General features: G+C 46.4%; 1 protein-coding gene across 1 annotated transcript; it reads right to left on the bottom strand.

The window, feature by feature from the left end:
* Window positions 1–4,282: 4,282 nt before the first annotated feature.
* LOC115095602 (caveolin-2-like) lies at window positions 4,283–16,980 on the bottom strand. The gene is made up of 3 exons (XM_029609567.1): window positions 16,454–16,980; window positions 5,852–6,039; window positions 4,283–4,566 (listed from the first exon to the last, which is right to left on the bottom strand). The coding sequence occupies exons 1-3, from the start codon at window positions 16,574–16,576 to the stop codon at window positions 4,416–4,418; spliced, it is 462 nt and encodes a 153-aa protein (XP_029465427.1). The 5' UTR covers window positions 16,577–16,980; the 3' UTR covers window positions 4,283–4,415.
* Between the last annotated feature and the right edge of the window lie 6,349 nt (window positions 16,981–23,329).

Genomic DNA, 23,329 nt, shown 5'->3' with positions numbered 1-23,329 from the left:
TGGCTCTCAGTGGGTGAATGGAAAGAAAGTTGAGAGATCCAGGACACTGATATTGGTCCTGGGCACTTTGTGTGGCCCCTGCATTCCGGTACAGCCGAACAAGGAGTTACATTTATGACTCAGACAAGGCTGCTTTGCTGCTCTTTCTATTTTTTTTTCTTAAAGCGGCAGGAGTTGACAAAGAAGTAACCAAGTACTGAGACTGACTAGTAGTCCCCTGCAGTGCTCAACTGAGGGAGGCAGCCTTAAGTTATCACCTCAGGAACTTCTCCCAAACTCTAGTCAACACTGATCCAGGGCTATGCTCAGCTGAGAGAGGGAAAACTAGTCTTCCACCTCAGGATCAACCAACAAAAATTTCTTTCCGTTCACCCAGCCTAACCAGGTCTTAACTTACAGCAAGGGTTGCTCGCCTACCATCTGCTGGAGACAGAGATACTGTCAGGCTGATGTCAGCACGGGTGCCTATAAGGAGTGATATCAGAAAGCCCATTGATCTCTGTCTCCACCTGCTGGTTGGTGGGCATAACCCATTCATCTGGATTGGTCTGACTGGATGAAGAGGAAATGTATAGTTGTCCCTTATTGGTAACGCTAAGCCTGGTCGGATATAGCACAGTATAATGAATGTTCAGGGCTTTTAGTTCTTTTTAAATGGCATTAAAGCCTTGTCTCTACTGCTGCAGCTCTGCAGAAAAATCCTGAAATATATAAATTTGGGTATTCTGAAAGAAGACATGCTCCTTTTCCTTGTTGCCGCCATTTTTTTTACCTTATCACCCAACTTATGGACTTTTAGAATAATTGTTCTTGGTTTCTCATTGCCTCCTGGTTTGGGCACCAGAGTCATGTACATACGATCAGTTTTGATCCCATCGGGCCCAGTAGTGAGATAAGTCAGGCAGCCATCTGAAGAAAAAATGTCAACCAGTCTGTTCTTTTCATTTTTTTCAGGAAAACCCATGTGGCAGACCCTCCTGGTCTGACCACTAGATGTCACTATCCCTGTACTTAGAACACAGTGGGAGCCATCCATACCCTTCAGACCCTCCCACCTGGAGGCTCTGGATTGGGTGACTCAGTCCTATATAGCCCGGTCATTTTAACCCTCATGGGTTAAAGTTAGAGAGAGCAGCTGCAGAGTAAACTTGTATTTTTCCACACTCTGGTTGGGCCTCCCAGCCTTGCCCAAAGGAGTTTTCTTTTAGAAGAGATACCTCACCGTGCACTCCCTGCCAGAGGGACCTGCTTACAATTTACAGTGAGATAAACTTTTAAACCTGATGCCCCTTTGGGGCAAGGGGCTCTCTTCAGAGGACCAAAGACCTGTGAGCCTACTCTACTCACTAGGGAGGCAAGCACCAGTGATGGATCCTGCTGCGAGAGACAGTGAGGCCAGAGAAGGTATCTAGGTTAGGAGTTAAAGCAGGGGCAGATTGGCCTGTCGGGGGATCGGGCATCCCTCGGTGGGCTGATCGCTCCAGTCACGTGGTCTGCCGTGCGTGGCCGTGACAGAGCCGCGCTCGGCAGACCACGTGATGTGTCCTGGGCCGGTCTGGGCGGCGAATACCCGGGCCGGTCCAACATCATGAATCCACCGCTGAGTTAAAGTATTTTTTCGAACTTAAGAGAAGTGGGGAGATTTTTGGATCCCCCTTCCCTACTGGGCCACAGATTTTTCCACCAGAGAAATCACCTGAAGTAACAGATAAGGAATAAAGGACAGCATAGCCAAAGGAAGAAAGAGCAAGAGGAGGAGACTCCATCTGGATCTGTGCACATCAAGGAAGCAGGACAGGCTGGGTGTCTAAGGGGAGGAAGAGGTCTAAAGGTAGGATTTTTGCAATGTAAAGGGGACCCCTCACTAGGATTCCACGGGACGCACACTGGGAGAGTCTGCGCATTTATAATCACCACGGGCTCTACCCAGATGTCTGTAATAAGGACACCTACCTACGCCGAAAGAGACCCTGTAAGTACAGTCAGATGTACACTCAGCATTTTGGACAATGGACTTTAACTCTGAATCAGTAAACTTTATTTTAACACCCAGACCTGGTCCTGTCCAATTCTTAAAGCCTCTCACCTAAAGAACAGCACTCACACTGACGACCTTCTTTCATCGTCTGGGCCATAAGCGAGAGCTTCCCTCCTGTAAAAAGAGTCCCCCCAGGGATTAAGAGTCAGCGTGGGAGTGAATGGTTAGCTGGAGCAGCCCCAGAAGATATAAATTGGATTGTGTGCCCCTGGGACTTAAAACACCCCACTAAGGGTTGCACCCGCAATCCTGATGTTGTTTCATCTGCTTCTGTTCTCCAGGTCATGAGCTTTCTCCAGTAACAGTTTTTGATTTATCTCCAGGATATCAGTCTTCCTACAGGCCTCAGTAACAGAGATCTCCTTCTGTTTGTTCTTCAACTGCTTCAACTCTACTTTTCTGTGGTCATGTGTTGCGGTCTGTGCCGCTTCCCCTCTTTTTCCAGTGAATAGCGCCTACCTTCAGCTCAACAAACGCCATGGGTTCCACCTTCCAGCCTCCGGGGCCGCGCATAGGCCCATGTGGCCTCCGCCATTTCCACGCTCTGATTCCTGCAGCCTCGCGCGCCCGCGAGTGCGGATGTCTTGTGCGCCCAGACCCCGGAGGTCCGGCTCCGCCCGCACTGATGACGTCACCCGCCATCCCAATATAACCGGCGCTCAGAGTGTTCCTCTTCGCCTTGCAACGAGGTTCACTACAGTCTTGTAGCTCTGAGTTGCGTTCCTTGCTTGCCTGCTTCCTGCCTGACTCCGGTTTGCCTGACTACGCCTTGCCTGATTCCTGCCTTGACCTCGGATTGCCTGACCACGCTTTGCTTGCCGCCTGCCTTGACCTCGGATTGCCTGACCACGCTTCGCCTGCCGCCTGCCTTGACCTCGGATTGCCTGACCACGCTTCGCCTGCCGCCTGCCTTGACCTCGGATTGCCTGACCACGCTTCGCCTGCCGCCTGCCTTGACCTCGGATTGCCTGACCACGCTTCGCCTGCCGCCTGTCTTGACCTCGGATTGCCTGACCACGCTTCGCCTGCCGCCTGCCTTGACCTCGGATTGCCTGACCACGCTTCGCCTGCCGCCTGCCTTGACCTCGGATTGCCTGACCACGCTTCGCCTGCCGCCTGTCTTGACCTCGGATTGCCTGACCACGCTTTGCCTGCCGCCTGCCTTGACCTCGGACTGCCAGACCATGCTTCCTTGGCTACCTGCCTTGATTCCGATTCTCCGGAGCGCGCCCAGCCTGCTTCTGGTCCTGCGTCCAGGTTGGCCTACCCGAGTGCCTGCTTCGCCTTGCCTTGCCATTACTCCGGACCCTACGCCAGGTATCCTGTACCCCTTCTGAGAGATAGAGTGTTCGCTGTTCTCCTAAGTCCCAAGGCGTCGGAACCCTACGGGCTCCTCCTGGGGGGTTCCAGGCGTCCGGGTGAAGCTCTTGGTTTATACTCTAGTCTCCTGAACTATCTAGCCTCGAACTGCTGGCTTTCCTCTCTAGCACCCAAGTCCCAAGGTGCCAGAACCCTACGGGCTCCTCCTGGGGGGTTGCTAGGTGTCCGGGTGAAGAGCTTGTGCTAGTACTCCCAGGGGTACCTGCCTCATTGTTACTGGACTCTCGCTTCTCTGGGGCCCAAGTCCCAAGGTACCAGAACCCTACGGGCTCCTCCTGGGGGTTCTCGGGTGCCCGGGTGAAGAGCTTGTGCCTGTCCCTGTCGTCTGTGGATTATCTAGTTCTCTGTTGCTGGACTCTCTCACTGGGGCCCAATTCCCAAGGTGCCAGAACCCTACGGGCTCCACCTGGGGGGTTCTGTGTACCCGGGTGAAGAGCTTATTCAGACTCCTGCCGCTACACCTCGCCCTCTGAGTCTTGGCTCTGCCTCCCAACCTGCTCCGCCCCTCGGGGTGGGTTGGCCCAAGGGTCCACTATTCAGCCGCAGAACCCGGCCGCAACAGTCATGAGGGTGTCTACTTGACATTTTTGTCCCGGTGGCTGATGTCCAGGGAATTGCCTCAGAGTGCACCGTCACCCTCTAAAGGCAACACCGCTCCACCGCAGGAGCTACAACTGTTCTCCTGCACCTCCCTGGGATGTTTCAGTGACAAATATACCCCCCCATCTCCCAGAGACAGGTTCATCCCTCCCCTCCCCTGTGCCTCAGCACGCACACATCTCTCTCTCTCTCACACACACACACATACATACACACACACACACACGCATGCACACTTATACACACACACAGACAACACTCAAAGCTATTTCTGCCTGTGTCACAGGTTTAATTATAAACACAAAGAAAGGACGGACAGAATTTACAAGAGTTGTATTGCCAGATGGAGGCCGGAGCATGGGTGGTTTCCTCTCCCGGGGAAAATAAGGGCGACTGCTCACTTTCGGGAGACGGTGAGGTAGATGGAGCCACAGCAGCGGCCAATGCTGGAACAGAGAGGGGCCAGAAGGATGTCCAGGATGCTGGCCCAGAGAGTACGGATGGGGGGCATACACAGAGTACAGAACTGGGAGCAGGGCATCACACACCTGAGGAAAGAACCATCAGACAACTGAGAACATGTAATCTGGGGCACTGGATGTCCGAGAGAAACTCTGCAGGTGACACACAGGGACAGGGGGGATCATTCTACAGAGTGACATTAATCTGGGAGCAGGGACATAGGGAGAGGGGATCATAGAAACATGAAGGCACAAAAAGACCATATGGTCTATCTAGTCTGCCCATCCACAACAATTCAGCTTTGTAATCCCTACCACTCTCTCGGATTCTTTGTGTTTATCCCATGATTTCTTGAATTCAGATACTGTCCTTGTCTCCACCACCTCCACGGGAAGGCTGTCCCATGCAGTCAGTACCCTCTCGTTAAAGAAATATTTCCTTAGATTACTCTTGAGTCAGTCTAACCCCTTTCACCCTCATTCAATGGCCCCCTCATTCTAGAGCCTCCTTTCCTTTGAAAGAGGCTCACCTCCTGTGCATGGAAACCTTGGAGGTATTTAAATGTCTCTATCATATTTCCCCTATCCCACACTTCTTCTAGGGTAGACATGTTTAAATCTTTAAGTCCGTCCCCATATGCCAGTGGTAAACAACTCCGGTCCTCAAGAGCCACAAATTGGCCTGGTTTTCAGAATATCCACAATGAATATGCATTAGACAGATTTGCATACAATGGAGACAGTGCCCACCCCTGGCAATGCTTTTATAACAAAGAGTGCAGATCATTTTAGCAGCCGCCTTTTGGACTGACTCCATTTGGTTTATATCCTTTTGAAGATGCGGTATCCAGAACTGTAAAAGGAATACCAAATAAGGTCTCACATGCTGGTGACAGTCCTTTTTAAAAACAGGTTATGTTGGCCACCCTCGAGTGTTCAGGCACAGAGGCTGATATTAATGATGTGTTACTGACTGCTAGTAACAGGCCTGCAATTTCAAATTTCAGCTTTTTTAGAACTCTAAGATGAGTACCATCTGGGCCTGATGATTTGTTAATCTTTAGTTTGGTTTAGTTAATGTGGATCAGTCTACAGAGGTACATTAATATGGGAGCAGGGACATTGGGTTTGTGAGAGAGGGACTGTTCAGGTGACACAGAGACAGGGGATCAGTCTACAGAGCACATTAATCTGGGAGAAGGGGCATCAGGTCAGAGAGGAGAACATTGAAGGTGACACAGAAACAGGATATCAAGCTACAGAACGACATAAAATTGGGAGCAGAGACTTTGGGTATGTGAAAGGGGACTGTACAGGTGACACAGGGACAGGGGCATCGGTTGTCTGATGCGGATGGAAAACAGATGCATACCAGATGTGCAGGCAGCCAAGGCAGGCAAAGAGGAATCCAGTGATGAGGGAGACAGGAACAGCACAGAGTAGTGAGATGATTCTATAGCACCAGAGTTTAGATGACTCGAATAGAATATCACTCCAAGTCCAGACTTTGTCAAAGCTGTGAAAGGAGGAAGGCTCAGCCAGCACATCAGAGAAATCCATCTAAAACCACAGGCATAAAAAAGGTTAAGAACATAAAATCATGAGATATGCCATGCTGGATCAGACCAAAGTTCCATCAAGCCTAGCATCCTGCCCAACAGCGGTCAGTTTGGGTCACTAGGAAGTACGCAGCAAATCCCAAGGAGTTGATCCATTCCTTGTTTCTCAGCCCCAGAGATAAGCAGTGGTTTTTCCCAAGTCTACCTGGCTAATAATTGTTTATGGACTTTTCCTTCAGGAAGTTGTTCTGTAGCCTTACAAACCCTGGTATGCTAGATGCCTGGACCACATTCTGCGGCAACAAAATCCACAGGTTGATTGAGTTTTGAGTGAAAAAATACTACGGTATCTCCGATTTATTTGAAATCTATGTGAAGGGACCTTCATTTTTTATTTCTCTTTTTCTTTATTTTTCTCGGGAATTTATCAGGGATTATTATGCAAGAACAAAACCAGGAGAAAATCAGTGGAAAAATGTGACCCATTATTTTTCTGGGTAAATATCAGAGCTTATTTTGGTGAACAGAAGCCAGGACCATAAAAACAATATTAAGCATATTCTCCCTCCCATCTACTCAGCAGCATCTCAACCCTCCTCCCCTGCCAAGAATCTCCCTTTCCCACGCATTCCCCTGCACTGCAAGAGCATTAATCCTTGCTGGTAGTGGCTCCAGGCTTTTCCCCTCTCCTTCAGCAGCCTGCTTACTCCCATGCTCTGTAGCACTGCACTTCTGCTTTTGTCCAGAGCCGGGAAGTGCTTCTGGTGGACGGGGCCTGCTTCAAATGCATTTGAGGCACCAAGGTGGGGGGGGGGGGGGGGGGTGTGGAGAAGTGGGACCTACAATACAGCATGGGCAGCGTTGGAGGGTGACTGCTTTCACTGGTCGGGGGGGTGGGGAGGGGTAACACTTGAAACACAGCACGTGCTTTGATCCACACTGGTTTCCAGCAGTGGCGGGAGGCCTTGAAATGCTGCATCTGGAGCAGCTTTTTAATCAGCCTAAAATTAGGGTGAATATCGGTATAAACCGATTGTCACCTTTGGAAAAATCCGGGAATTTGTGGGTAAAAATCGGTTTAAACTGAAAACGAAGGACCCTAGCTATATGTGAGTTTCATGGAATGTCCCCTACTCCTAGCACTGTTTGAAAGGGTAAATAATTGTTCCCTATTTACCTGTTCTACTCCACTCAAGATTTTATGACGCTCTATCATGTCCCCTCTCAGTCATCTCTTCTCCAAGCTGAAGACCCCTAATCTTCATAGCCTCTCTAATCACAGGAGAGCTCTTCAAACATTTTTCTAGTATCATTTTTGAGATGAGGACGACCAGACCTGCACACAATACTCAAGATGCAGTGGTGCCATGGAGCGATACAGAGATAGTATGATGGACTCCATTTTATTTTACATTCCTTTTTGAATAACTCCTAACATCCTATATGCTTTTATAGTTTTTATTGAATCTTATTAACAGTTTTATATTCATTTATAATAGTTTTACCTGTACACTAGATATCTACTGATTGTATCGCCTTTTAAATGCTGTAATGTCTTGTCTTATCTGTTCATTTCTAACGAGTTTGAGTGTTTTATATACTTTGCTTAGTGCTGCATGTGAAAGCGGGTTATAAATGAAATGAAATGCTTTTTGACCACAGCTGCACACTGAAGATTTCAGGGTATTCTCCACAAGGACTCCATGGTCCTGTTCTTGGATGGTGCCTCCTAATATGAAATCCAGCTTTGTGTTACTTGTAATTAGGATTGTTATTCCCTATGTGCACTTCTCCACATTAAATTTCATGAAACTCACAGTCTTCTGAAGTAAAAATATAGTATTATTTAGATGCTCATTAACCCCAGTCCAGCAAGGTCCTTCTGCAGTTTCTCACTGTTTGCTCCTGTTTTAACAACTTTAAATAATTTTGCTTTATTGACAAATGTTTTTGACTGCCTCATTCATAGCTCCCTTTTCCAGGTTATTTATGCAAATATTAAACAGCATCAATCCCAGTACAGATCCCTAAGTTACTCTGCTTCTCTCACTTCTCTCTATTCTCTCCATTGGAAAAACTGACCATTTAGTCCAATTCTCTGTTTCCAATCTTTTTAACCAGATACCAAAACACAGAAGGACATTGCCTCCAAGCCCGTGACTTTTTAATTTCTTTAGGAGCCTCTTATGAGGGACTTTATCAAATGCCTTCTGAAAATCCAGGCTTTAATATACATGTTTATTTACATCTTCAAAAAATTCTAACAGATTGGTAAGGCAAGACATCCTTTTGCTGAATCGGTGTTGGCTCTTTTCCATTAGGCCATGTGTAGCCATTTGACTAGTAATTATGTTCTTAACAATAACTTCTACAATTTTGTTTGGCATCAGTGCCAAGCTTACTGGTCTATAGTTTCCCAGATCACTCATGAAGCCCTTTTTAAAAACTGGTGTTATATTGGCCATCCTTGAGTCTTTAGGTACAGTGTCTGATTTTAATGACAGGTTACAGGACTCTAATTTCAAATTTGAGTTGTTTTAGAACTCTAGGATGAATACCATCCGGGCCTAGTGATTTGTTAGTCTTTAGTTTGTCAAGTTGTTCTATTACACCTTCCAGTTTCATAGTTATTTGCTTCAGTTCCTCTGAATCATCACTTTAAATCCAACATAGACCGTATAGAGAAGGGTTAGAATCTGGCTTTATTTGTGGAAGACAGGTTGATCCAGTTCTGATTTTATCCCATTGCTTGCATGAACTTGTTCTTATTTTTACATTACTGTCCCAGGAAATGAGAAGAGACGTCCATGCAGGCAATGGGATAAAATCAGGAATGGATCTAACTGGCCTCCATAAACTGGAGCCAGTGGTAACCATGAGCACCTAAGATTCTCAAATGTAGTATTGCGAGCTGAGGAAAAATCTCAGAAAGAGGGAACAGCAAATTCACAAAGTATTTGTTTATTTCCTGTTCTGAAGTCGATTTTAAAAGTGTTGCTTGTGCAAAAATACTCACAGACACGCATATGTGCGCCACGTGCGAGCAACGTGAATTTTAAAAAGCCACAAATTACGAGTGTATGTACCTGTGTGTGCGTGAAAAATAAAGGGGTAGTAAAGGGACAGGGTATGGGTAGGGCATGGGCATTCCGGGGCAGGGCTAACACACATGTAACTCCATATTTTAAAAACAAAAACAGCAGAATGCATAGGCTAGATATCTGCGTAACTTTACTGCTGCTCTTGATTAGAAGCACGTCTGTAGATCTTGAGTTTTAGGGCTTATAGAACAGGATGAGGGGTCTGGGTCAACTGGGTAGTGTACAGAATGAAGAACTGAAGGGGCTGAAAGACCTCGATATTAACTGGACAAACTGGTGGACTAGTTGGAAAACTGGGAAAGTGCCTCACATGAGCATGTTTTAAAATCCGCATACATACAACCATGCATGTGTCTTCCATAAGACTCTGGCAACATAAAAGTTGCCAGAGTCTTATGGAAGACACATGCATGGTTGCTATATTTAAAAACCTATGAGCATAAGTGCGCTCATGATTTAAAATTCCAGCGTACCTTCGCTTGCTCGTCGATATGCAGGTGTATGGGCGCCCGCGTGCTCATTTTAAAATTATCGTCTCTATGGATAAATTTGCATGCATTGGAAACCTAGTAAATGTGAATTTATTTCATGCATGTTCATTGCAGATATCCTGAAACCAGATTGGCTGTGGGGTCCCCAGGACAGGTTTGGGAAGCCCTGCAACAGTATAACTTAAGAGGTGACTGGAACAAATGATTTCGGAGCATATGTGCAAATCATGTTCCCCTGTTTGGACCTGGAAGTAGTGAGAAAGAGGGCATCTTGGAACTTTACAGGAAGCTGGTAGCACAGAGAGAGGCCCAGGAAGGAGAAGACCCTGACAATAGCATGCTTGGTGTGAGGGCCACAGAGGAGGTAGGTAGTAGGTTCATAAAGGGGATCGAAGAAGAAACAGTCAGGGATAGGGTTGCCAACTGTCTGGATTTTCTCCAGACAATACGGCATTTCAAGGTACTGTCTGGAAACTAGACAGAGGGCTAAAATGTCTTGAAATTGTCAGGATTTTAACCCTCCATCGGGCGCAGCTGTTTTCTCTTTCACATCTCCTAACACAGGAGTGCACAAACGGGGGGGCACGAATGAGCTTCCAGTGGGCTGCCAGCAGCAGTTAGAAAAAGTTGCAGCGTTGCGCCGGGAGGATCTGTGAAGAGACACGCAAGGAGGCACTGCCACGTTGTGAAGTGCCCCCTATGGTAGCTCTCAGGCCAGTAGCCAATCAGAAGTAGTGTCTTTGCACCAATCGGCTGCTTGCTGTTTCCTTTTTGGCGGCTGAGCCACAGAAGTGAGAGGACTGTGTTTCCTGCTGCAGCTAGGAGCATTTCCAACTCTCCCTCACTTAACCATCCTCCTTCCATCCCCTCCCTTAAGTTGGGCCTCAATCCTGCTTCACTGCCTGCCCTTGCTGGGATCAGTTTTTCTCCTTAGCTCCTGGGTGGGGTGGCTCTTGGGCTGGCTCGGCCATCTCTCTGCGTCCACTTCTCCCCTGTTTCCAGCTATCCCTAAGTCCCACGCAGGCGGTGCTGCCGGTGCAGCGCTCAAAAACTAAGGTTGCTAGTTTTTGCATGTGTCCAGCCTTGGTAAAATATTATGTGTTTTCTAGTGCTGCCGGCTGTGGCTTCAAAATGCCTGCCTCCCTCCTCAAACTATTTCGGTCCCGTGGGGCCCTGTAAAATGAGAGAGAGAGAGACAGAGACAGAGGAAGGGTAAATGCGTGTGTGAATGACAGAGAAAGCCATGGGAGTGTGTGTGTGTGTGTGTGTGTGTGTGTGTGTGAGTGAGACAGAGGAAGAAGCATGTGTGTATGTGAGATAGAGGAAGCATGTGTGTATGTGAGAGAGACAGGAAGCATGTGTTTGTGTGAAAGACGGAGGAAGCGCCCGAGAGTGTATGTGTGCATTAGAGATGGAGAAAGCATGTGTATGTATGTGAGAGACACAGAGGAAGTATGTATGTGTGTGTATTTGAGAAAGACAGGAAGTGTGTATAAGAGAAAGAGGAAGGGTGTATGTGAGTGTATTTGAGAAAGACAGGAAGTGTGTATGAGAGAAAGAGGAAGTATGTATGTGAGTGTATTTGAGAAAGACAGGAAGTGTGTATGAGAGAAAGAGGAAGGGTGTGTATGTATGTGAGAGAAACAAGAAGCGTGTGTGTGTATGTGAGAGACAGAGGAAGTATGTATGTATGTGTATGTGAGAGAGACAGGAAGTGTATTTATAAAAAGACAGACAGGAAGCATGTGTGCGTAAGTGAGAGAAACAGGAAGCATGTGTATGCATGTATGAAAGAGGCAGAGGAAGTATGTGGGTTTGAGATAGACAGAAGAAGCATGCATGTGTATGTGAGAGAGATAAGTGTGTATGAAAGAGATAGGAAGCATACACATACATAGATGTGATTATTCTCAGGTGAATTTTCAAAGGTAAAGTCCATTTATATGCCCTATGTCTCTCATTTTACCTGTGAGAGTGGACTTTTGAAAATTGCTACGATAGTATGTTACGTTTATATGCATAACTCCTTTGAAAATCCACCTGTGAATATGTATGTGTGCACCCCCCAGTCCACATCAACCTCAAGATGACATGGAGAGCAGTAGTTTTTAAAATCCTTATTATTTGTAATTATTGGGTTTTATTTGATATATCTGCTGTTTTACTATTATTACTACTACTTAACACTTCACAAGAAGATTTTATTTAAAAATGGTGGCTAGCTCATTTTTTTGTGAGCGTGTCTGTTTGATAGAGGGGTAATTTGAATCCCTGAGGTAGGCGTTGAGATGCCGAAACATGGGCCTGTGTTGGTTGGGGCGTTATGTTTTGAGCACAGTAGTTCTGAATTAGCTTACTATGATGGACAGTTTTTGAAGCTAAGCATTGGAACCAGCAAATGAATTAAATTTTGGTGCATGTTTTTGACACCGTTTGCAGTCCATTGTGTGGCAAGAGACGGTAGATTGCATTCAAGGCACCTGTATATACATCTGAGTGTGTGTGTGTGTGTGTGTGTGCTTGAATATGCAGATTGAATTTTTAAGAAGCATTAGATTTTTTGGAACCTTTGTATTGTTCTCTGTAGCTTGGAGTAGAGGTTCATGCTCTTTTTGTATTGTTACAATAGGCTTAATACCATATGGATTCCAAGTACCTTTTTCGCAGGTTTTTCTGTTAGGCACCATAGCAGTACATGCAAATATATTATACATGTTGTACATTATATTTTTACCTCCGAAGACTGTACGTTGAATGTCCTTTTCCATGGAAAAATCTGATATAATTGCATAATTTTTAATTGTGTGTGAGGGAGGTGGGGTCGCACAAGGCTGCAAGCTTTGCCTAGGGCAGTGGTTCTCAACAGGTGCGTCAGGACACACTGGTCTGCTGCGAGGTCCTGGGTGATGTCGCAGGGCCAACAAGAGGCTGCTGCCTTCTCATCAGTCCGGGTGGGAGTCAGCTGACTTCTCATTTATCAGGCCTGGCAGAAAGCTAATCCTGCTTCCTTCTTCTCTTTCTAGCTCAGTGGGAGGCTGTTTCCTTCTTCACCAGATCAGAGCAAGACATCGCCAACTCCTGCTCTTCTGAGCCTGAGGGGACACCAACTTTATCTTCCCCTGCTGGGCCTGGAAGTGATGCTGTGGGGAGGAGGTGGGGGGGGGAAGGAGATTGGGCTGCTGGGCAGGGAGAGGTGGATGAGAGAACGAGTGTGGTAGATGCTGAGCAGAAAGGAGAAGGAACGAGGGAGTCAGGGGTATCTGAGCAGGGAGGGGAGAGGGCAGAAAGGGGGCAGGAAGAGTCGAGCAGGGGAAAGATGGAGCACAGGGAAGAGGATGCGGGGAGGACATGTCGGGAATGCTGGGCAGAGATGCAAGCGTGAGGGGATGATTTAAAAGGAGCAACTGGGAGAAATGAGGGATGATGGGGGCATGGAAAGAGAGTGTTAAGAACCTTTATATGTCAGCTTTGGGAACGTGCATTTCTTCTATCTTTGTACTTTCCATAGTGTATTTCTGTTTCTAGTTCTCCAGTTTTGCACTGCATGCAGAGTACCTTTTTGGGATTTCCATTCCAGTTTTTGTCTCCACATTTGTAATTTGTGTTCTCTTATTCTATATTTGGGGAAGGTTAGTTTTGTGTGTGACCAAGGTGAGGTATTTTACTAGCATGTAGGAATTTGTAACAGTCTTTGTTGTTTTCTCAATAGGACAAGCATTGGTGGTTCACTGCTGCCTTTTCATAAGTAGGGCTCTTGCTGTTTGAGTTTTTGGAGTTAGTGCTGCTATGGTGTGGCAGGTTTGCTACACACGTGCTGAATGTTGTTTTTTTTTCAGGTTTTGTATTTTACAATGAAACTGGAAGGAGAGGGAGTTTATGTTGCTGCTACTGAGATGAATCAGGATATCTTTTTTTGTATGGCAAGTTATATGGGGAAATATTCTAGTTCTGCTGTGCACCCATTGTTGATGGTTGGGAGGGGTTCCTGTGGGTGCAGAGTATATGCTTACATTTAGCCCTGTGGCGCTCATGTGCACAGTGTGTCATGCATGTGAACACTATCTGTCAGGTGTGTCCCGACCTAGGGCACCTAATGCCCTTGTACCAGCCCTGTGATGGCAATGGTGGATGAATGGGTGTGATAGGTGAAAAAGATGAGAGAGTGGGGGAAGTTGATGTTGAGTTGCATGTGGGAGAATGTATGCTCATCTACCCAAAGCAGAGGAATCGTAGCTGGGCAGACTGGATGGACCAGTTTGGACTTTATCTGCCATCATCTGTATCTTACTGTGAGACTGAATGCTGCCTCAAGGGATAAGCAACCGTAATGGGGCAAAATAGATTTAATGAGTTATTAGAAAGTTTGTGAGACCTGATAAATAACAAGTACTTGTGATTCTTTTTCAAATCAAGTGCATGTTTTTCCTAATGGTGGGGGTTGCAGTTATTAAGTAATTGTAATTTTCATGACTATTCTAATGGAATGTTATTGGTGGTTTTATATTTGGGGTCTGTACCTTAAGTTATACACAGTTTTCTAGTAATAAGGCAAGTAATAAGTTTTTCTTTTTAATAAAATAGTCGTATAAAAGGACAAAGGTGAAAATTTTACTCCGTGCGTCCAAGTGTTCGGAATTTTCATAGTTGAAAGTTGGGCAACCCTAGTCAGGGTGGGCAGTTTTAGATGGTCCTTCCATTGCCTCAGGTACAAACTTAAAGGTGAATTTCAAAAGCCCGGTGCGCACCAAAATCGGGAGATGGGTGCACATGTAGGGCTTACACGCACCCACCATATCTTAAAAGCTGCCTGTGTGTGCATATGTCTCCTGCTACATACGCATCTCAGAAATGAAAAGAGGTGTGGTGTGAATGGGGCACGGGCGAAGAGATGGGCGTGCAAATACTTACGTGCCTGGGTGCACACTCAGATCTAGTGCCGTGGAACTTTACTTCTGCTGTGGAGGTGGTGTAAGTGTAAAAAAACAACAAAAAAAGCTATTCCTGAGGTGTTTAATGAGTGTGGGGTAACTGGGGGGAGTGCGGCTATTAAACCAGGTGGGTTTGGAGGAGCTAGCGCTACACTAGAGAAACTGGTGGACCAACTGGTGAAACTGGTCTTGGTGTGGACATGTGCCGGTTATAAAATTCCCTGACTTAACGTGGCGGAAACAGGATTTGCACACACATACACGCGCCAAGGCTATTTTATTAACGTGTGTGTTATGTTCACCATTTGCGGCTTCAGTCACCCCAATGCTGCCACTGCTGTCTTCGCGGCATGGAAATGCTGCCAACTTGCAGCGGATGCCGCCGATCCTGCTCAGTGCCTCCCTAGGCACGCGACAGCGCTTCTCTTGAAGGGCCCTGGATGATGTTCCTGCAGGTTTCCCTATAAAAGGGCTCTTCTGAATCTTTAGCTTTGCCTTAGCAAGGTGTCCTGGTTCCTGTCTTGTCCTGGTTCCAGTTGCAGTCTTGCTCCAGTCTTCAGCCTGTTTCAGTCTTCAGCTCCACTTCAGCCTTCTACCTCGCACCTTGCAGGTCATCAGCCTTGTCTCAAGCCAATTCTCCAGCCTTAGCCTTGTCATCGTATAAACTCTTGGACTTTGTCAAAACCCGGCCCATGCAAGACTCGCTTGCCCGCCATCGGCACACACCTTAGGGCCCTGCCCACGAGGATGAGCCAATTGAGCTACGACAAGAGGGGCTCCCGCTCACGTCATCCGCAACAGTATGTGCATAGGTGCACATATGTTATAAAATCGTCGCATCCCTGGGCACGCACCGACACACATGCAACAAATGTGTGCCCATTCACGCCTTTGAAAGTTACCATCTCTGGTTGTGAGCGCTCTGGGGATAGGAAAATACCTATAGTACTTGAATATAGTGCACTTTGAAAGTGCCTGAAAGGCAGAATATAAATAAATTAAGGGCCTGATTTTAAAAAGCATTTACTGGAGTAAAAACCAGGTTTACTGGAGTAAATTCACTTTACTTGAGTAAGTGGGTTTTTGAAAATTGCTTCAATATATGCCATTGACTTGTCTATAGGATTTACTCACATAAGTGCACTTTACTTGAGTAAATGGCTTTTGAAAATTGCTACAATAGTAGCTACATTTACGCATGTAACTCCTTTTGAAAATTACCCCCTAAGCAGTTGATAGTGTGAGCACATCCAGTCAGATACTGCCAAAAGGCAGGATGGGAGTTGTAAGGAGACTGCAGGAGACAGATTAGACTACAGAAAGAGAAACAGATTTGAATATTATCAATATCAGAGTGATGAGAGCACCCAGAGACTAAGTGTAGACTGAGGATCGTGAAGGACTCAGAATGGAGAAGAGTATGAAGAGAGGAGGATAGTAGAGGAACGATTGGACAAAAGGAGGTGGACCAGGTAAGGGCAGAGCTGCAGAAGCCAATAGAGCCAAGGGCGGTTAAAAGAATGCGGGATTGCACAGTTTCGAAGGCGGCTGATGGACTGAGCAGAATGAGAAGGGTGGCTTGGTGAGAGGCCATGCCTGGGTGAAAATGTTTTAAAAGGAAGCAGGCGCACAGTCTCAGATAAGTGGCGTGGACAGAAGGCAGACTTTAATGTGCTCTTAGCACTAGTATAAAGAAGAAAGTCCTCAATCCAAAGTGTGAGCTTAGCTGAAAAGAGACCTCAGGGCAGGAGACAGAAGCACCCCAAGACATTCTATGCCCTTGATAACTACTTTATATTAAGGACAGGCTATAATGATCATTTTGTTGGCCCCAGTACACAGGTCGTATTCTCTGTGTTTTTGCTGCTGCGCCCCTCCCTTTCTGGTGATCTTACCTTGAGATGGCTGTTAATGCCCCTGGGGTCCCTGAGGTCCAGCTTCAGCGGGGCATCCGCCTGGTATGGAGGGAAGGTCCCAGGGTCAATCTTGCACTCAGTCAGGTAGTCATCGCCAATCATCCTGAGGGTGCTCAGGGGTGTGGGTTGAGGTAGTGAGCGTGGCCCCCAACCAGGGGAGGTGAATCCCAAATGCGAGGAAGAAAGGAAAGGGAGGGAGTAGTTGAAACAGAGTTTTGACTCTCCCCTTCCCCACCTGGCCGTCCCTGCTGCTCGCTAACTTTTCATTCACGTCCTCCTTTCTGCTTTTTCCCCTTCCTGTCAGTCCAGTTGTTTCTCTCTCTCTCTCTGTTTGTGCCGCTCTCTCTTTGCAGGAATGCGGTGGCGGGGATGCTATTCTGAGAGAGGGTGGGGATGGAAGGGGGTCTTGGATAATGTTTCGGATGCCAGCTCTCTCTCCTGGCAGTCCTGGGCCCTGACATAGTTTTTCTCCTAGAGACGGGCCCAGCTGCCACTGCTGTGGTGGGATAAAAATGGCTGGAGGGGCTGCGGAAAGAGAGGGAGAGAGAGAGAGAGGTAGGAGGTGAGACGATAAAGAGACTGACCTGCAAGGGACAGAAGAATGAAGGGAGGTGGAAATAGTATTAATGTCTGTGTGTGTGTGTGTGTGCGTGTGTGTGTGTGAGAGGGAGAGAAATGATGAATAGAGACCACTGATGATTTCCTGCTAGGTCAAGCCAGATTACCAACCCGAAATCTTTTTGATCTCGCTTCCTTTGTCCCATTTGGAAAAATTGAAAGGTGGAAGCTGCCGCTGAATATAGTTTTTATAGTTCGAAAATTGCCACTGATAGAGCTGGAATTAATACCGCTTTATTACCCTCTGTTACATAATGTGATTAGCCAGAAGGCAGAGGAGAGTGTGTGTGTGTTTGAATAATGACAGAGGCTGGTGGGTCCCTCACTGTTGAACAGATTTAGCCAGGCACAAGCTTTTTAAAGTGTTTTACCCTCAGTAGTCAGCTGTCTGAAAATCACCATTCCTCCATGCAGCTAATAGTTGCTTTGGGCCACACTGGGAGGAGCTGTTCCAGGAGGAGCCTGGTTAGCTTAAGGGAAGGAAAAGTAGACTGATAGGGTGGCATTTTTTTAATCTTCACGTGCACTTTTTCCCCACATCATTCTCCCCGCAGGAAGAGCAGGTGGAAGGGACCAGTGCGCAGTTTCTAACCGTGGCAAGTTTTGCTTTGAAAATGGCAAAGCTGCATGGGGTCTTCGCCCCAGCCTGGATGTTGCCTGCTCGAGGACCAGATGCACTTTGTCAGACACAACTTACAAAGTACATCTGGACTTTTCTTCTGGAGGATATAGGGTTCAGTAAATGCTGCAGTGACATTTATACTATCACCTGCTAACATGGCTACCCCTCTGTGTATATTTGGCTTGCCAGCTGGCTGCATGGCTGCCGTTCAGGCTGCACCCAGCTCCAGTTATGTGCATGGCTTTCAGGAAGATGTAGATCTCTCTTGCTTTTCATAATGAAAAAAAATCAAAACTTCAACTCCTTGCATGCCATGAAGCCAAAACCAGGACTGGAAGAAACTGACCTGGAAGTAGTGGCTGTCACAGAGATGTGATACCCGGAAGAAAGGTAGATATCTGGAATAACATTATGTAGTCTGCAATTGACTATACCGCTTCACTTAGTTATTGTAAAAACCACCATATTTCTTTCCATCCATGGTATCATCTGGGTGTTAGGACCCTAAAAAGGCAGATTCGCCATCATGAACGCATATGGCGGAAGGTTAAGATATTAGTCAATAAAAAGAAATTGTCAGATGCTTACAAACACTATTATGCTGAGTGTAATCTCTGCTAAAATGAAGTTCTTTTCCAACAGCATTCAATCTGCTGAGAATCAACCTAAGCCCGACTATCAAGTCAACCTTCTTTAATACTTCCTGATCATTCTAACTTCTCTGCTAACTCATTTGCTTCTTTTTTTTTCAGACAAAGCGAAAACTATTGGCAAATCATTGTCCTGTAACTCTTCACCAGTTTCTCCCAGTTTTTCTGCTGTCTCACAGTTTGCTTCATTCAGTTTGACCAACAATACTGGAAGACCTCTCTGGAAGACCTTACATCTTACCACTTCAAAATTAGACCCTTTTCCCTCTAAGCTTTTAAAAAATCCAACCCCTCTCACTGTTAGAGCCAATTCCTCAAATCGTTAATACCTCACTTTCCACAAGTTATTTCCCAAATCAGTTGAAAAAAATGCTAGAGTTAGGGTCCAAAGACTCGTTTTTGAGGCTTGCTCTAACATCATGTCCAATTACAGGCCAATCTCCTTCAGCCTCTCCTCATAAGCCTTCCCATGTAGACTCCCACACCATTTTGGCCTCCCTTCTCTGGACCGCCTCCATCCTGTCTCTGTCCCTTTTGAGATGTGGTCTCTAGAACTGAACACAGTATTCCAGGCGAGTCTCACCAAGGAGCAGGAGGTCGTGATACTCCAGGCATATGGAATGCAGGTCTTCAGAAGCTCTGTATGAGCAGGTTTAGAGCGCATATAGATGAGAATGAAAATGTGAAAAATAAAGTAAGATGTAACATATGTTTAAAGCATTCAGTTGGAAAGCTCTCTGACAGGCTGTGATGATGGTTGGTTTATTATCCTTTGGCACCACCTGGAGGACTTGGTCAGGAACCAGCTCCGACTGACATTTCTCTTGAACATAAGAAGTGCCAATGATGGGTCAGGCCAATAGTCCTTCGAGCCCAGCAGCCTGTCACCAAGAGTGGACAATCTGGATCACTTGGAAGTGCCCATCAAATTCCAAACAGGAAGGTCCTTTCTATGTTGCTCCTTCCCGGAAGCGGGCGATGGAGAAATCTAAGGCTATCTGGTTAATGGAGAGCTGCCCTCCAAAGCTTTTTTTTTTTTTTTTTAACTCAGCCATATTACCAACCTTTATTACATTTTCTGGCAGCAAATTCCATAATTATGCTTTGAATGAAAAAAAATTATTTTTAGAATTTGTTTTAAATCTGCTACTAGTTTAGTTTTATGGAGTGTCTCTTGTTCCCAGGACTTAATTTGTAGAGAAAAAGGAAGTGGAACTGTAGAGCAGGGGGCAAAATGGGAGGTGGTGGCTGGGACTAGGACCAGGGCTGGTGAGAACTCGCTCGTTCTCCTAGACACACAGACACTCACTCATGTATATGCAACCTCTTCACACCTCTCCTCCTCATTCCAATGAGCCTGCAACAGTGCTCAACCCTTACTATTCTCTGCCCAACAGTGCTCAGAGGCAACACACAGCCCTAACCCCGGGCAGCTATTTTTACTGCAAGACTGGCCCTGTGGCAGCAGGAGATGACGTTGGGATAAATGGGACTCCTGCAGCCACCTACCCCACCACCTGGCAGGCTGCCATGGAGCCCATCCTGCTGGCAGCCTAAGAGACAAGAAGGATGTGATGGCCACCAGTGGACCCCATCCTGCTGGCGGAAGAAGAGAGAAGAAGGACACAGAGGCTGCCAGCGGATCCCATCCTGCTGGCGCCAAAGAAAAAAAGAGGATGCAGAGGCCACCAGCGGACCCCATCCTGCTGGCGGCAAAAGAAAGAGAGAGATGATGCAGAGGTCATCAGTAGACCCCATCCTGCTGGCGGCCACCAGTGGACCCTATCCCGCTGGAGGCAAGAGAGGAGGACACAGAGGTCCCCAGCGGACCCCATTCTGCTGACAGCTGAAGAATAGGCCCAGGCCCTATAGATGAGTGTGGGTGACTGGCTGTGTGGGTGTGTGTATATGTATGCCTATGGGTGTGTGAGTTGGTGACTGACTGCTTGCTTGGATGGGTGGGTGACTGCTTGGGGGGGTGAGAACCTTTGTATTTGAGTGTGTGTGTGTGTGTGTGTGTGTGTGTGTGTGTGTGGTGAGGGGCCATATGTGTGTGTGTGTGTGGGGGGGGGGGTGAGAGCCTGTGTGGGGGGTGAGTGAGTGTGTGTGGGGGTGAAAGCCTGTGTGTATGTCAGTGGGTGGGTGGGTGGGAGAGGCTGTGTGTGTGTATGTGTGACTGCCTATGTGTGTATGTGTAATTGTTTATGGGTTGCTGACTGCCTGTAAGTGGATGACTTCTTGGGTGGGTGGGTGAGAGCTCTATGGGGGTGGGTTTGAGAGGTTCTGTGTAATGGGGATAGGTGGGTGGGAGTCTGTGTATGTGTATATGAGTGGGTGGCTGGATAAGAGCCTGAGTGTAGGAGTGTGTGTATTTGTGACTGCCTGTGTTTGTGTGAGGGGAGGGGAGAATCTATATGGGCATGTGGATGACTACGTGGGCAGGTGAGTTAGATTCTGTGTATGTGTCTGTGTGTATGGAGAGAAGCTCTGTGTGGGGATGAGGGGCAAGAGGCTGTGTGTGCGTGGGGGGGTTGAGAATCTGTGTGTGCGTGGGTGAAAGCCTGTATGTGTGGATGTGTGTGTATGTGTGACTGCTATTGTGTGGGTGTGGGTGAGAGCCAGTGGGTGTATGTGGAGGAGAGCCTGTGTGTGGGTGCATGTTTGCAAGGGAGTGAGAGCCTGCGTGTGCGTGAGAGAGGATAAAGTTTGTACATCTTCTCCCTCCCCCAATCCACAACAATCTCAGAGTGAATGGAAATCAAAACATCCCAGGTATGAAGAACAGGATGTTTTAAAAATCCTTATTAGTTTTATCATTGGATGTTAATTGGTATGTCTTCTGTTTTGAAATAGTATAACAGTATTTTGAGAAATGTTATAAACATTTTTATGAGGTTTTAATTATTGGATGTTGTACTCATCAGTTTTTTTTAATATTTATTCTGTATATTAGTATGGTTTTACTTTTATGATTGATACATTATATTTCTTTATTTTAGAACATAAGAACATAAGAACATGCCATACTGGGTCAAACTGAGGGTCCATCAAGCCCAGCATCCTGTTTCCAACAGTGACCAATCCAAGTCACAAGTACCTGGCAAGTACCCAAACATGAGATAGATCACAAACTACTATTGCTTATTAATTACCATTTGTTGGTGTTATTTTGCCTTTGGTAAAGGTCTGTGTTTGGCATGTGTGGTTTGAGTTGAGGGATTTTGCTGTGTATAGTTTATGTGTAGGGGTCGTTAGCAGTCTGTCTTGTTCTATTTTCAATAGGAGGTATATTGGTCTTCTAAGGCCTGATGTCATATTTGCAATGCTGCTTTTCCTGGGTGGGGTTCTTACTGTTTGAGTTTCGGGAGTTAGTATTGTTTTGATATGGCAGATTTGTCTTTTGGGATAAACTGGATTCTTTGCAGGCTGCGATAGTTTTTATTGATGCTATGTAAGTATTACCCAAAACTAATGTATATGAGATATTGAGACAGTATAGGACCCATCTTTAGATGTGACTGTCTCTAAGCTGACATCTGAAGAAGGGACTTATGTAGTTTATGTAGCTTTTGCACAATATTTTTAGATACTTGTATTTTACAGGTATTTTAGGCAGCCTGGTTTGTTCAGTTTTCTAAATAGGAGGCATATTGGTATTTTAAAGTCTGATGTAATCTTTGCAGTGTTGCCTTTTCATTGGTAGTTGTAGTTTGAGTGCTGGCATTTAGTGCTGTTTTGGTATGGGAGGCATACTATATTGTAATTGTTTTCTCATGGCTTTCTGAAGGCCAAGCCTACACCAATTACATATCACAACAGGCCTAATAGCATATGGGTTCCATGTGTCTTTTTTGTCTATATATTGTAAGTGATGTTTTTACCTCAGGGACTGTACTTTGTCCTGTTTCATGTAAAATCTGTTATTATAAATGCATAGGGCCCAACATTCAAAGATATCCGGTTACCTAAGTTATCCGGATAGTAATTATACGGTTAATTTAGAATTGATATTCAGCAGCATGCTGCTGAATATAACCGGTAAGCGCCAGTTAACCGGATAAGTTATATCCGGATAATGTTAGACGTGTGTCGAGCTGGGCTAACTTATTCGGTTAATTTAACCAGATAAGTCTGAATATAGGCACTTATCCGGTTCTGATAACCAGATAAGTTGTCCTGCCCTGATCTGCCCATTGCCTGCCCCCAAGATATCCGGCTATCTACCTAACTGGATAAATACTTATCCTGCTAAATGGCGGCCACTGCACATAGCTGGATATTCAGCAGCTGCCACTTAGCCGGATAAGTCCTACTTAGTAGCTTTTGAATATCTGTTGCATAATTTTTAATTGTATATGGGGAGGGCCAAGGGGTGGGGGCAGGGTTTGTGTGCAGGGCTGTAAGGTTCACCCGGGGCACCTAATAACCCTTGCACCAGCCCTGAGAGTCAGACACAGAGCCACATCATTCACTCATCTCCAATTTCCCTAGGGGGTAAATGCCGGGGAATTTGGGAGGCAGGTGGTAGGGTTCCTGCCTGCTTCCTCGAAATATCATTAGTACTCTTATCAGCCACTCTTCTGGGAGTCCTGATCCCGCATCCTCCCTTCCCTAGCATTTCAAATAGCCAAAAGGGATATTCGCCAAAGGGGATTCCCCCTTTTTTACTTTCTCGCTGATTTGACCTGCACCGGGTTGGGGGCACACACTTGTTCCTCGCCTGAAGGGCCTTTTCTCTTTCCCTCCTCCTCATCTCTGCCCAGTAGATCTTGGTTCGCCATCTCAAGCACACCCCCATCAATCTCCTCATGATTCCTCCAGTGGTCCTTATCTCCCTCCCCAGTGGTCCTAAAGCCTCCACCTCACCCCCCCCCCCCAGTCCGTAGCGGTTCTTGAGTTCTCCCCCGATGATCACTAATTCCCCCATCCTGGAAAATTATCCTTTCCAGCAACTTTCGTCCTCTC

Source organism: Rhinatrema bivittatum, chromosome 1 (genome assembly GCF_901001135.1).
Source record: "Rhinatrema bivittatum chromosome 1, aRhiBiv1.1, whole genome shotgun sequence".
Taxonomy (NCBI): domain Eukaryota; kingdom Metazoa; phylum Chordata; class Amphibia; order Gymnophiona; family Rhinatrematidae; genus Rhinatrema; species Rhinatrema bivittatum.
The sequence above is the reverse complement of the archived record's forward strand: the minus strand, read 5'-3'. Positions and strand labels throughout refer to the sequence as shown.